Source organism: Xenopus tropicalis, chromosome 5, assembly GCF_000004195.4.
Source record: "Xenopus tropicalis strain Nigerian chromosome 5, UCB_Xtro_10.0, whole genome shotgun sequence".
NCBI classification, from domain to species: domain Eukaryota; kingdom Metazoa; phylum Chordata; class Amphibia; order Anura; family Pipidae; genus Xenopus; species Xenopus tropicalis.
Genome location: NC_030681.2, coordinates 123,757,474 through 123,771,458, shown reverse-complemented (window position 1 = coordinate 123,771,458; position 13,985 = coordinate 123,757,474). Strand labels below are relative to the sequence as shown.

Below are 13,985 nucleotides of genomic sequence, written 5' to 3'. Positions count from 1 at the left end.
TTTTTTTTCAAATGCTGTTTTATTGGTACCAATATATTCTAATGCAGTTTCAAAAATAAATAATAAAAAAAAGCACAAAAGACTTCAAACCTTGTTGTGTTGGACTGGACGTACCTTGATACATATTGCTGTAAGCAGACATTAAAAAAATGCTATAAAAACAGACTGAAGTACCAACACTCTAGTCTAGCAGACAGACAGCACAGACAGTAGAAATGGACACCCTGCAGGCATTTACAGGATGTCAGTTCAACTAGAAACATAAAGCTACAAAGGCTAGTTTTATTATTAAATTTACATTTTATATTAATGATCATGTTGGCTCGAGAATGCACAGCAGTTCATTTTCACATTGATTATTCACCATTTCTAAGGCAAAGGCATTTGCATCTGTGTAAATAATACCTCCTAATAATTCAAAAGGGACATGTTCTGTACTTCAGAAATGGTGAATAATTCGCCTTTGAGAAAAAAAAAGTGAGGCAAGAAGCTTGGACTAAACCATCTGGGCTGTGAGCCTCCCTTCCCAGATCCAGACCACAGTACTGGAAACAAAAGGAATATAAAAGCTGTGATTTGATATAAAGACAAGTACCATAACTGATAGCACAAACAAGGGGTTACCATGTTTTTTGCTTACAGTGAAGTATCCCTGTGCAAGTACTGCAATCCTGGAACTCGGGGACGAAAACAGAGTAAAGTGGCAATACTAGAAGGATCAAGGGACATAGAAAGCAGCAGACGCCAAGGCCTAGGTGAGTGTTATTGCATGACTGCCAGGAAGTTGACCTGTACTGTAATTCTTGGGTTGAATCATAGTGCCTTATAAATAAGGCAACAGCAAAAGATTTTTTACCACTTTAAAAATAAAGACACTTCCCAGTATACATTATTTTTGTGTCTCGGATTTCCTGTTCAGTAACTGGTTTTAAACAAGAGATTAAGTGTTTCTGACCCAAGGAGAGTCAGATTCTGGGAATTACAATTTATACAACAGATTGAATATTCCTAAAAAGAAAAAATCCAAAATAATAAAGATTCATCAGTTTTTTTAATTGATAATATGTAGTTTTTTTAATTTGACCAAAAGGCATTTCTAGCCAAGAGGCAACCTCTGAGAAATGGCATTTTCTGTCCTGCCAGAGTCAGACTGGGCTAGCAAGACACCAGGAATATCCTGATGGGCCACAGCCCGCATGTATCCTGTTGCCTGCACCTAACCTGCAGGGTGGTGGGAACAGTTTTTGGTGGCTGAAACAGCTGGTATGCAATAAGCAGGGGGGGGGGAGGGGCCACGACGATGACACTGTGTTCTGCCCAGTTTTATAGTCTCAAATGTATCAAAACTGTATCAAAATGTCATTTGGCCCTATTGGTAACAGAAATGGTCAGCGTTGTGGATTTTAGCATATATGAAAGCTTGGTCTTTTCCTAAATAAACATGTGGCTAAATCATTTATGCACTGAATTATGTCTTCCATTTCTGGGAGTTCCATTATTGTATTGACATTTTAGTTATTTGCTGTACTACTTATGCCCAGGGCTAAATATTTTCCACAAGCTTCAAAAGACAATGCTATGTACAAATTCACGGTGCAGATAAAACAGGATTCCTAAAAGCACCATTGTGCACATGAATGGCTCTCTCTTGATTTGGAATGTTGTCATTAACCTGAAAATACATTCAGTGCTCTGACAGAGCCAAAATACTAATACTATACAATGTAATTCTGTGGATACTTCTATTATACCTGTTTGGAAGGTCTGCAATTGGATGGCTTAATATTAGGCAATATCATATAAATATCTAAGTAAACAACAAAAGGAACTGTTTAATTCAATGAATGTACTCAATAATATCCAGTAAAAAGTTCCCATTATTTCAAGCAATGTCCAGATAACAGTAGCTTGGGTGCTAGATGTACTTGTATTTAAAAATATTTGCACGTAAAACTGCTACAAAGGTCTATGTAAGATACCAAACGGCCTCCAAGAAGCCACTGAGGTAAAAACACTTACTGTATATTACTTATAGAAAAATAAACCAGCTGTCAGTTCACCACTATGAGACTTTTCACAAGGTAAAAGCACCAAACAACCATGATATATTTACAAAGGATACTTTCCCCACCCTCTTGGATAAAGTTAGTTTGCTACAAAGCTTCTTAGGACTGCCATAAGGTGGAAACAGGAAATTTTAGGCTTGGGACCCTGGACAGCAATTTTTCTTTTATATTTCCCCCCCCCCCTCCCAACACTGAGGCAGGCAAGGCACTATTTTGGGCCCTTGTGGAGCTTAAAAAGGGCCTGCTGTGCCAGTAACAAGCAGAGGAGGGCCCCAACTATTCAGTCGTACGGGGCCCCAAGAGTTTTCATGGCAGCACTACTGTCAATGACCATTCTTTAATGTTGATTTACAGATCATACCAATGTCTCTTCACTGGTTAAGTGAGGTTTGCCAATATTCACTTTTAAATGTCCTAAATAAAAGGGAAGTTGTACTATCTAGGATGGCAAACCTTCCTTCATCCAAATATTAAACAATTTCCTTGCTTATTTAAAATAGCTTTTCAATAAGTTTATAGGAACAAAACAGATATTTGGCGTCTGAACTGGGTGTTTGGATCAAGCATTGCTGGTATAGTCTGCAACCAGACTAAAAGGGATAGTCATGTAACTGACACGGTCTCTAGATCAGGACAATACAGTATAGCAGCCATATTAGTGATGTAACAGCATACTGATGGTGTTTGCTGTCAACACAGCAATGATACAGAACAGAACTGTAGTAAAGTTAAAACATACCCAGTTTTCTTTTTAACAGCCAATTAAGTATGAAAGCAAACCATAACTGTATATCTGCATTGCATTACATTATAGGGAGCTGCCATGTTAATTAAATTGTCAGTCATTTTCCACTAGAGCAGTAAAACTGTTTTGAACATACAGGTGCCTCTGAGTTAAGCAATAAGGAAACTCCCACTCATGTAAAAAAACAGATATGCAGAGCAGGGTGTTCAGTGAACATGTTTAGCAATGCCGCCATACTTTTTAAGGCCAATTAAGGGAAATTAAACAAAAACCACACTAAATAAGTTCCATTTTTATGAAACCATGGCAGAAAGGAGAGAGTACCTAATGCTGATGTTACCGACAAGAAATTACCAAGACCAGTCAAATTGTTCTTTACATTCTAAAAATTTCAAAATAGCCGCTGATGGCAAGCATCATAGTAGCTTGTGCTATTAAGGGATGAAAACATATCTTTCTGGACAAAAGTGCAAAATTTTTTAAGCGGGCACAGGGGACGCTTTGAACTCCTTAGCTGATCTCGGCAGAAAGAGGTCTGAAACGTAACATCTTCCCCGTTATACAGTACCCTCACATAGTGATTGTTTGCTTTCTCTGGGTCGTGCCACAGTTCAAAAACTAAGCGAGCAGCAAATCTTGGGAATCTGGCTTCTCTGAGACCCAAAGCACTCAATATAGGGGAGAGGGTCACATCATGGGCAGAGTACAAAGCAAAAAGCTCATCCTTTTTGCCTTCTGCAATACGGAGCATTCTGTTGGCCGTCTGGTTCAAAAGAGGATGGGTTGCCATCAGTGCATATTTGAAATAAAGTTGCTTTTCATATCTTTCTTTTTCATCTTCCAGTTGATGTGTCTTGATGACTTTAAAGTGCTCCAAGTCAATGCAGCCATTTTTGGTGCAAGGAAAGGTTGCATTGTGGCAGAAATTACACAGTAATGAGTCTATAGGGTTTGAGGCCCTTAACTGCCTAGTGGGGATACCTACTATTTTGGCCATATTTATGTAGGTCTTCTCTAGGAGGCTGTTCTTCACTCGAAAATTGTACTGGCGACGCTGTTCTTCTTCTAGATAATGGTTCCTCATTGGGCAGTCACAGTGGTTAGAGCAAAATATTGTACTCCATTGGTGCTTAACATTTATTTTCTTCCAGTCAAAATTAGGCAGAAGGCTGTAAAGCAGGGCCAGCCCACTTTGCAATGTCCTACTTTTTCCAGTGGATTCGAAATAGAGATGCTTTGCAGTCCATGCACTCGTTAGGAGTCGGTGTTTCTTCAAGTAGATTTCCTTCAGCAGCTGCCCATTTCTGAGATGTTGCACTACACCTGTAAATGTGCATGAACAAATATGATGTTATATACTCACACTGCACTATTCTCTTATTAACTTTAGACTTTACCTTATATAAGGTAGCACTGACATTTTACTGATGTCATGGAAATCACAATATTTACTCAGGATAATGATGGCTGGAGAGTGCCACACTGGAAAACTTTCTTCCTCTCATACCTTTTTATTGCTCAGGCTCTTGGTTTGTGGGCTTAAAAAAGTGCTGTCACTGGCCTGCCTTCACAACATAATCTAGCATCTTAAGTGATGGCTATGGATAGGACAAGGCCACAACTAATAGAACCCCAGCATTCCCCTGAGGGGCTCATCCTTACACAAGATTTACACAGCCTGATCACTTCACACTACAGCACAATTATTGCATTGTACAAGGTATATACCTATGCCAACACAGATTTATTGTGTCTTTCTGTAAATGCCAAATGTAAAGCCAAGGAATTATGAACAGTGCCATTAATAGCTCCACTCCACGACTGCCCACACCCAGCTGAGTACTCGACCATGCCCCTTTCTGGTTTGTTGTAATAAATTATTAGTGCACTATATTGCCTTTAGCAGGTGATAAGAAGCTTGCAGTGAGACAACAGCTGCGTAGGAAGCACAGGCAATGACACACATGGAGGCCGAGCCCTTATGTCGTTTACTGTGGGCAACTAATGTCCTCCAAATGCTTTCCTGCTGGCAATAATGTAAATTGCAGCTGAGAAAATATGTGCGTCACTTAGCGAAGGCCTGGTGCACCTATGTGGTTTGCACCCAGTGAGATTTTATTATTTGCCTGACCGATATCTTGCCTATTTTTAGTCAGATATCAGTCATGCATGCTGCTGGAGGCTCCCATACATTGGTAAATTTGTCTAAAAGGGCCTTTGTACGGCCACCTAAAAGCTGCAGGTTGATCTGGTTACACCTTCACAGACATTGGGGAGAAATAAATCAGATGGAAATACATTTATATTGAACTATTAATTCATAAAATCTCCATTAATGCAACCCACAGGCAACATAAAAAATGGAGGCGTAATGGCCCTTTACATTAATATTTACTGAATGTGTGCTTGGAATTAATATTGCTTATTGGCATGCCTGCTATATCAAGGAGCCCACCTCCTCCTACCTGTCTGAGTCAGCTCTCCCATTTCACACAGAATGTGGTTGGGTAAGCGAGGCAAGCTGCCCAAGGTGCCATCCATTTGTGTGTCTACTCCTTTTGACATATGGCTAATGAAATCTGTCAAATGAGGATGAGATGGTTTCCTAAAACAAAATGCATATAAAAGTTATAAAAACATAATAGTAAAGTTGATAAACTCTCAACTGGAACTTTACGGGTTAACCTATTTAGCCAGAGGATACTCATGCACTCTCCATCCCTTACTTCCCCCCTCTTTTCTTCTTTCCTTCCTTGCTATTATACTCCTTGTTTATAAGAAAATAATTAATAAAAGTAGACCAGACTGATTTAGGAACTACCAGACTGATTTAGGAACTACAAAGGGAATACTGCTGAATTGCTAATTTTTATAATGTTTTGTTAAAGGCATTAGGATAGTGTAATACACAATGAACACACATATTTAATTATAGAATTAAAATTGAATTTTCTTAATATTGGGGATCATATTCCTTAAATACCTTACCTGCCTGGTTCAAGTACACAGTCAATATCAGGTCTCTTGGTTTTGGGAATGGTATATAATGGATACCTGTCTCCATGCCGGATAATTACTTGTACAGACAACAACTTTAAATTGGGAGGAGCATGGCCTGTAAATGAGAAGAATGCTCTTTTTAAGCAAATTATACATCTAGATTATACAAAAGAGAAAAACATTTATAAAATTCACTTTTTTTTTGTTAAAATTCGGTATTCCCAATCCCCCCAGGTGTTGTCATGTTTACGGTGGCAGGGAACATCACTAGAAAACAAAACTAGAAAACTAGGTCAAATGACCCCATTTTATTTATAGGCTGCATAGTATCTTGAACGACCAGAGATACCAACACTTGGGAGAGTTTTCTTACATTCTGGCTAGTCTAGACATTTTGTTATCTCCTAAATTCAGTATTGCTACCAAGATCTAGGAGACAAATTACCAACTATCTGGATGGTACCAAAGTACAACTAACTGCTCGAGTTGTGCTGTAAAAAGGGGGACCCCACTACATATATGGTGATCGTACCATAAAAAAAAAAGGAAACAAAAATAGGGAAGTTTCATTGCTAATAAAGAGTGTATATAGAGTAGATAACCGAAGAACCCTAGTGGCCAAAAGAGGGTAATACATACACCAAAAATAAACTTCTGCACTACTCTAGAAATAATTAAACATTAGTTTATTTCAAACCATTAAAAACACCAAAAGCCCCCTACAGATAGCCTAACTCATTTCATGCTTACCCAGCATTTAATAGGAGCCTATGATTAAGTGCTGAGTAAGCATGAAACGAGTTAGGCTATCTATATGGGGCTGTTGGTGTTTTTAATTTACATAGTTACATAGGGTTGAAAAAAGACCAGAGTCCATCAAGTTCAACCCATCCAAGTAAACCCAGCACACACAACCCACACCTACCAATCTATACACTCACATACATAAACTATACATACAACCACTAATACTAACTGTAGATATTAGTATCACAATAGCCTTGGATACTCTGCTTGTTCAAGAACTCATGGATTGAAATAAACTAATTTTTAAATATTTATTTAAAATTTATTGTGAAGCTGCTGCGTAATTTCTGGCGATATATAAATAAATGATGGTAATGGACCATTTTTCCTCCTGCAATTTAACTTTCAGCCTCCCACCACCAAGATATTGGGGCTGATTCACTAAAGTGCGATAAAACGTGCGCTATTTATAGCGTGGGGTAAAAATTTTATCGCGTCGAAATTTTCGCGACTTTTCGCACGATTCACTATAAGCATACTTGCGCTATTTTACGCGCGATATTGCATGCGTTATTTAACTCGCGATGACTATTTTCAAGCGGTATTTGATGGTACATGCGCTAAATAACGCACGCGAATAGTCGCCAGATATGAATAGTAGCTTAGAAATAGTGTATATAAATTGTCGCCGCATATAAATGGTAGCATATAAATAGTAGCATATAAATGGTAGATGCTTATAAATAGTAGCCACTAGTGATGAGCAAATGTGTTCTGGTTATCTTTGGTGAAAAATTAGCAAATCTTTTGAAAGATCCACGAAACGGCAAAAATGTTGCGCGGGCAAAAAAATTGTTGCCCGCGACTATTATTTTTTGCCGCTTGTGTAAATTTTTGGACGTGTGGTGAATTTTTGCATGGCAAATTTTTTCATGCTTTTTGCCATTGGCAGATTGTTTTGCGAAACGCATGAAAAAATTCGCCGCACGTCCAAAAATTTGCTGCGAATCCATGCCAGGCGAAACATTTCATCACTTGTAGCCGCATATAAATAGTCATGCGAATGAACGCACACCATGTTAGCCATACATGCCAATACTTGCGGAAAATTACTGTATTAAAAATGACCATTTCCCTGCAAACTGGTGGCTGCGTCACTCTAGGAAACACATACTTGAATAAATAACACTGCAAAGTCCATACTTTATTGCCAAATGCTCATTTACTGTACTTTTCTATAATTATTTTACCTAGTAATGTATTTTGTGCGACTAAATATTTACCTCTACAGTACTGTATATTTTGGCGACTAAATATTTACCGCTACAGTACTGTATATTTTGGCGACTAAATATTTACTGCTATAGTACTGTATATTTTGGCGACTAAATATTCACCGCTATAGTACTGTATATTTTGGCGACAACATATTCACCGCTATAGTACTGTATATTAGTAGCGAAATTCCATACATGCCAAGAATTTAGTAAAAAGACACATACTTGAATAAATAACACTGGTAAGTCCATATTTTATTGCCAAAAACTCATTTACTGTACTTTTCTCTAATTTATCGCCTGCCTGTAGTAGGTGTTGATTTTCGCATAGCCTAATGCGATATTTAGTGAGCCTAAGTGTTTGTGAATCATGCGATCGTATTCTTTTCAGCGCGGAAATTAACGCATGCATTAAAACTAGCGCATGCGGTCGCGCGAAAAATAACGCATGCCATATGGCTACTTAACGCACGCGATAATACTATGGTGAATGGCGCGCTAATTATTGCGACTAATTTAACACAAAAAAGCGTGCGATAAATTTTATCGCACTTTAGTGAATCAGCCCCATTGTTTCCTATAGATAAAAATAGCCTGCTCATTTGGTTCAATGAGTGGCTGAAGTTTATGAGAAAAGACAGAAATCTCTAAAGGGTATCTCCACCCAGAAACTGTTGAAACAAAATGCTAAGCAACCTACATTAAATAGACAATTTGTGTGGCTTTGAAGTTATTTGTAAATGGAATCGCAATTGAAAGCATTATCCGTTTATCACTTTCGAAACAATGTAGCAGAAGTCAGTTCCCCTCCTGGCCTGTTAACTATTTGCGCTCTGCTACACTGTTTCAGGAGTCAGAGCCTAGAGTGCCAGGCAAGGAATGAAGTTATTTGTAGATTAATGTAATGATGAATGGAAGCAGTTTGGCAATATAACACTGGACAGCTTTGAATGCAATGGAAACAATACAATATTAGCCCTGAAATAATTGTCAGGACTGAGTTGGCAGAGGACGTGAAACTGGTGAATAAGCAATGAACATTATTATTATATTTAATTTTGGGGGTGTAAAATAATAACATTTCAGCAATTATTTTTCTGTTTTCATCAGTGCAGCAAAACAGTACCTTCCATGCTTCTTTCTTTGGCTCCCGGAGTATTGCAATAGAGATTTGCTTCATAGAGTGGATTTAATGCAGGTGGCTCTGTCAAAGGCTCAGGCATGATTCTTTTCCGGTTTTTGGCACCCAGACCTTCCTCTCTGCCTTGACCAACTTGGATCAGACGCACCGGGAACTCTGGTAATAGAAGAATTTATATTTATGTTGGATATTGCCGCACAATGGCTTACAGTAGAAAGTAGCTGTCAGTAGAAGCTTAATCAGTCTTTATGCAGTGCCCCCCCCCCCACCAGCCACATGCACAGACAACACTTTAGCATTAAAGAGGGAACTATTATAAAAACAAAAAAATTCATAAAATCTGAAATAATGCTCAGCAGCGTGTCTACATGCAGGCTTTGTGTCATAGTTTTGTGCTCTTCTTTTTGTAAACAAGAGGAACACAGCTTAAGTAAAATGATTGTTTTCATTTTCATAGTAGTTCCCCTTTAAGAGAATAATTTATCTGAGTTCGGATTGTTTAGGGAGATTATTTACAAATAACATAGCTTTCATTAATCAGTATTATGCTGTAAGATCTGCTTATTTGGTCACCAAGCAAAGAGATTTTTACCAAATTTGGCCACCAACGTGCTTGGCCAGATTGGTATAATCTAGTTATTGGCCCATGGTCCAACAATCATATCATAATTGAGAGACCTGTCATGACCGTATGGAAGGAATGTAGGACTCAAGGCAGCAGCTTGTATTGGGCGCCTTTAGACCAGCTACAGGGATCCTTCATCTCTCTAGTCCATATAAGCACTGTTTGCGCTGTGGCACCCTGCCATGTCACTAGGGTGTCACTCGGTAAAAAGGCATCCTCATTTGGGCAACAATACAAACTGAATGGCAATGCAGTTTGCTTAAGTGGAGTGGGAAGGGCATGTTTTTAGTGGTGCAGTGATCAAAAACAGCTTTGTGACATTGTGCTTTGGACAGCAGTAAGGAATATAATGGAACCATAAATTAAAACAATGGCTTCTTTCTGGTGAGGCTAATGGTGAAGAATGTGTGGCTAGTGTGACTTGGCATTTTATCACTGCAACATTTAACAGGAAACAACAGTAGCTGCACATGTTGGTTTCCATTATAATCTATGGCCATAGCCACAAGCACAAGGGATGAATGATATGAACACTAACCCTTATACTTTTACATTTTTGGGATGATAGTTCTCCATTTGTGCCGCTGTCCACTAACAATAATGTAAAAGTGGCACTGGGAACATATTAGAGGACTACAATAAAATCTCTACATGTGAAAATTACAAACCTTTTTTATACCAGTAATATTATCAAACTGTCCATGAACAACAGTTGAACATTTTTATAGAGTGCTGGGTGCTGCTGTGCAGTAAGAGCTGCAAAACAGCAGGTAAGCAATCCATGCCGTACAGTGGATACAGGTGAGGACACTATAGCTGCCTATTCAGGACATCTTTCTATGAGCCTTCTAGGAATGTTGGGTTGAACTAGAACTCAATTCTGCATCAGTATGTTTGCTCCCAGCTCCCCAATGCTAAGAGCCCACGCAGGCTCCATTACCAGGTCAGGAGGAACATTCCGCCTGCTGTGTGTGCCCAACTAGAGCTGTGATTTCTTCTTCACTGGCTTGATTATGCACCTCAATTCTATTATTAAAGCCATGGGAAGAGGTATGTTGCCTTCCCTGCTGCTGGATTACTGGGAAATGTTGAAAAGATAATATTGACCAGCAACTTCCCTGTGCTACAAACCCCCCCTCCCACAGGCAGCAAAAGGACTGCAATGCTATGTCATCTTGCCGATATGACACTGCAATCCAGCAGTAAATGGGCTAAAATAGCTGTCACTCTTCATGTCCCAGTTACTAAAAGGATTGTGTTTGGTCATTCCAGACAAGGACATAAACAGTAATAGAACAGGCAGGACTGTCAAAGAACCATCATTTTGCATCAGTAATTAATCTGTGGGCACGGGTAATGGGAGACCTGGGGGCATCACACAGATGCAGAATGAGACACGGGGGCTGATATTTTCACCTAGCTTTAAGAATGGTTTCTACACATAAAATAATATCTTGCATTAATGATTTAACAGTTTTTGTGCTGGACCATGCAGACGAGTCAGGGTTTTGATGAGTGACCCCCATTAATTTGGTTTGCTAAAAGGGGTGGTACTTTTTATTACTCACCTTCCTATTCAGGGTTTCATCTATTGATTGTCCTGCCTCTTGATCAAGCCACTGCCTGGTTGCTATTTTAAATAAAACTCTAGCAACCAGCTGTGGAAATATTAAACTGGAAGCCTGCTGAACAAATTTGAAACAACTGAAAAAGCATAAAAACTAAAAAATGGAGACCAATGCCTAGTGAGGAGCGAATCTGTCCCGTTTCGCTGAAAAATTCATGAATTTATGAAAAGATTTGTGAAACGTCAAAAACAACTGTCACATGTGTCAAGTAAAATGGTCATTTTTTTGACGCGGGCAACAATCTTTTATCATGTGGCAAATTTTTCCGCTGTGAACCCGTGCCTGGCGAAAAATTTTGCTCATCACTACCAATGGCAAATTGTCTTAGAATATCAATGTCTACAACATACTGAATGTTAATTTAAAGGTAAACAATCACTTTAACTGCTCAAAACTGTGGAACACATTCTGACTGAATTCACGCATGTATCTTCTTTGATGAATGTGTCGGATCATTAATATTCTCACAACTGCCAGGAGAATTTTAATTAAAAAAAAAAGAAGAAAAAACACTGAACTGCTGGAAATCAAGTTTGGTATTTGATAAATCTGCTTGTATAAAACTAAAAAACTAAAATGAATATATATATACAGGTATAAGACCTGTTATCCAGAATGCTCGGGACCTGGGGTTTTCCAGACAAGGGATCTTTCCGTAAATTGGATCTCCAAACCTTAAGTCTGCTGAAAATCATTTAAACATTAAATAAACCCAATGGGATTGTTTTGCCTCCAATAAGGATTAATTATATCTTAGATGGGATCAAGTACAAGGTACTGTTTTATTATTACAGGTATGGGATCACTTATCCAGAAACCCGTTATCCAGAAAGTTCAGAATTATGGAAAGGCCATCTCCTATAGCCTCCATTATAAGCAAATAAATTTAATTTTTCAAAATGATTTCCTTTTTCTCTGTAGTAATAAAACAGTACCTTGTACTTGATCCCAACTAAGGTATAATTAATCCCTTTTGGAGGCAGAACAAGCCTGTTGGGTTTCATCAATCTTTAAATGATTTTTAGCAGACTTAAATTGTGGAGGTCTAAATTACGGAAAGACCCCTTATCCAGAAAATCCCAGGTCCAGAGCATTCTGGATAACATACAGAGAAAAAGGAAATTATTTTCAAAAATTAGAACTATTTCCTTAGAATGGAGTCTATGGGAGAGGGACTTTCCATAATTCTGAACTTTCTGGATAACAGGTTTCCGGATAACGGGTCCCATACTTGTATATGAATTATAAAAGCCCACGTTTAGAATTTAACAGCTCTCATTTAAAAAAAGATAAAAAGAAGAACATGATATGAATGGTTTCATTAGTCTGGAATTTCTCCTCTATGTTTAGAGAATATATAATTAAGCTAAAACATACGCTGCAAGGTCTAGAGTTCCTAAATGTCTGCGCCAAATAACTATATGAAATGGAAGGGTGTGCCGTGTGGTAACAGCAAGCTGGGGAACTGTAACTATAGTCAGACGTGTTTATTTGAATTACTATAATTAGCTCCCATATAGGCAGATCACATGCTTTTAGAGATGAGATAGGAAAGTAGCGTAATATGTATATCAAAATGCAATTTTTTTTCAAATGGCTGTTCCTATAAATGTCATCTTTATAAAATCAGAAATACTGTACAAAGAGTAAATGCATGCCAGTGCAAACCTCGTACCTGGAAACACCTGCATTTCAGTCTTAAGCTGCAGACTGACAGGCAACCATCTGGAAACTGGAAAAATAAAAAACAGTGTAGATAATGTTAAAAAATGACCGTTCCTTATAAGGGTTTATAGTCCTGTACATATCATATTCATTGCAGTGCTTTACTTCAGCCCCACTCCTATTTTGTTTTCTGTGGTTGACTGATTATGACTCTTAAATATGAATACACAATCCCCACGTCAGGGTTCTGTAGGTTTTGTCTGACCGCAAAAGCTTTTTACATGACAAATTTGATAGTAAAACAAACACCCCTTTCAGGTTTAAACCAAGAAAATGAGGGTTACTTTCATGTTTAAATTCTCTCATGTATGAATTCTATGCTATAATTCTTGATAAACATCCTGTCCATGTCCATAAACTCGTCACCTATGTGAACCCTCCTTTTAATTATATATATATATATATATATATATATATATATATATATATATATATATATATATATATATATATATATATATATATATATATATATACAGTCCAGAGTGGGAGCACACCATCTAATGTAATAAAAACCTAGGTGCCAGAGCTGGAAAAAATCTACAAATCAATTCAAAGTGTCGGCACTCATAGGGTTTCCGCAACAAAAGCACAGGAAATAAAAATTCTTTTCAATGCAGGTGATGTGGTTTATTAATCCAATGTTTCAGTCCTTTACTTGGACTTTCATCAGGTATATATATTATATACTGTAAAAATATATACATATACCATCTGTGACCATCTGTCTACTTGTACTGACCTCAGTCACAAAAGAACATCCTCTAACCATTAAATGGAATTCATACAGAACTTGTCACCCCAACAAAATGTTGAATTACCAAACAGCTCAGCACTTTAATATGGATACTGTGTACTGTGGAGAAACACTAAGAAATGATTTGTCTTATTAAGCCCCAAGAACCAGGGACAAATAGAAGTGAATAACAGGTCAGCATCAATTCCACTTTAAGTAGTCTAAATTGAAAGAAAATGCCCCTACTGTGCAGAATTAAATTAAACCCAGTACTCTTTTCATAAACCAACAAAAG

General features: G+C 37.9%; 1 protein-coding gene across 3 annotated transcripts in view; it reads right to left on the bottom strand.

The window, feature by feature from the left end:
* Window positions 1–13,985, bottom strand: part of pxylp1 (2-phosphoxylose phosphatase 1) — a 38,267-nt gene continuing 24,282 nt past the window's right edge. For 2 of the 3 annotated variants that reach the window (XM_012970560.3, XM_031901807.1), the window contains 5 exons: window positions 12,905–12,961; window positions 8,962–9,132; window positions 5,800–5,926; window positions 5,277–5,416; window positions 1–4,134 (listed from right to left, as the gene is read on the bottom strand). In XM_012970560.3, the coding sequence (XP_012826014.1) occupies window positions 3,203–4,134; window positions 5,277–5,416; window positions 5,800–5,926; window positions 8,962–9,132; window positions 12,905–12,961 (1,427 nt within the window). In that variant the 3' untranslated portion in view covers window positions 1–3,202. 3 annotated transcript variants of the gene reach the window in all.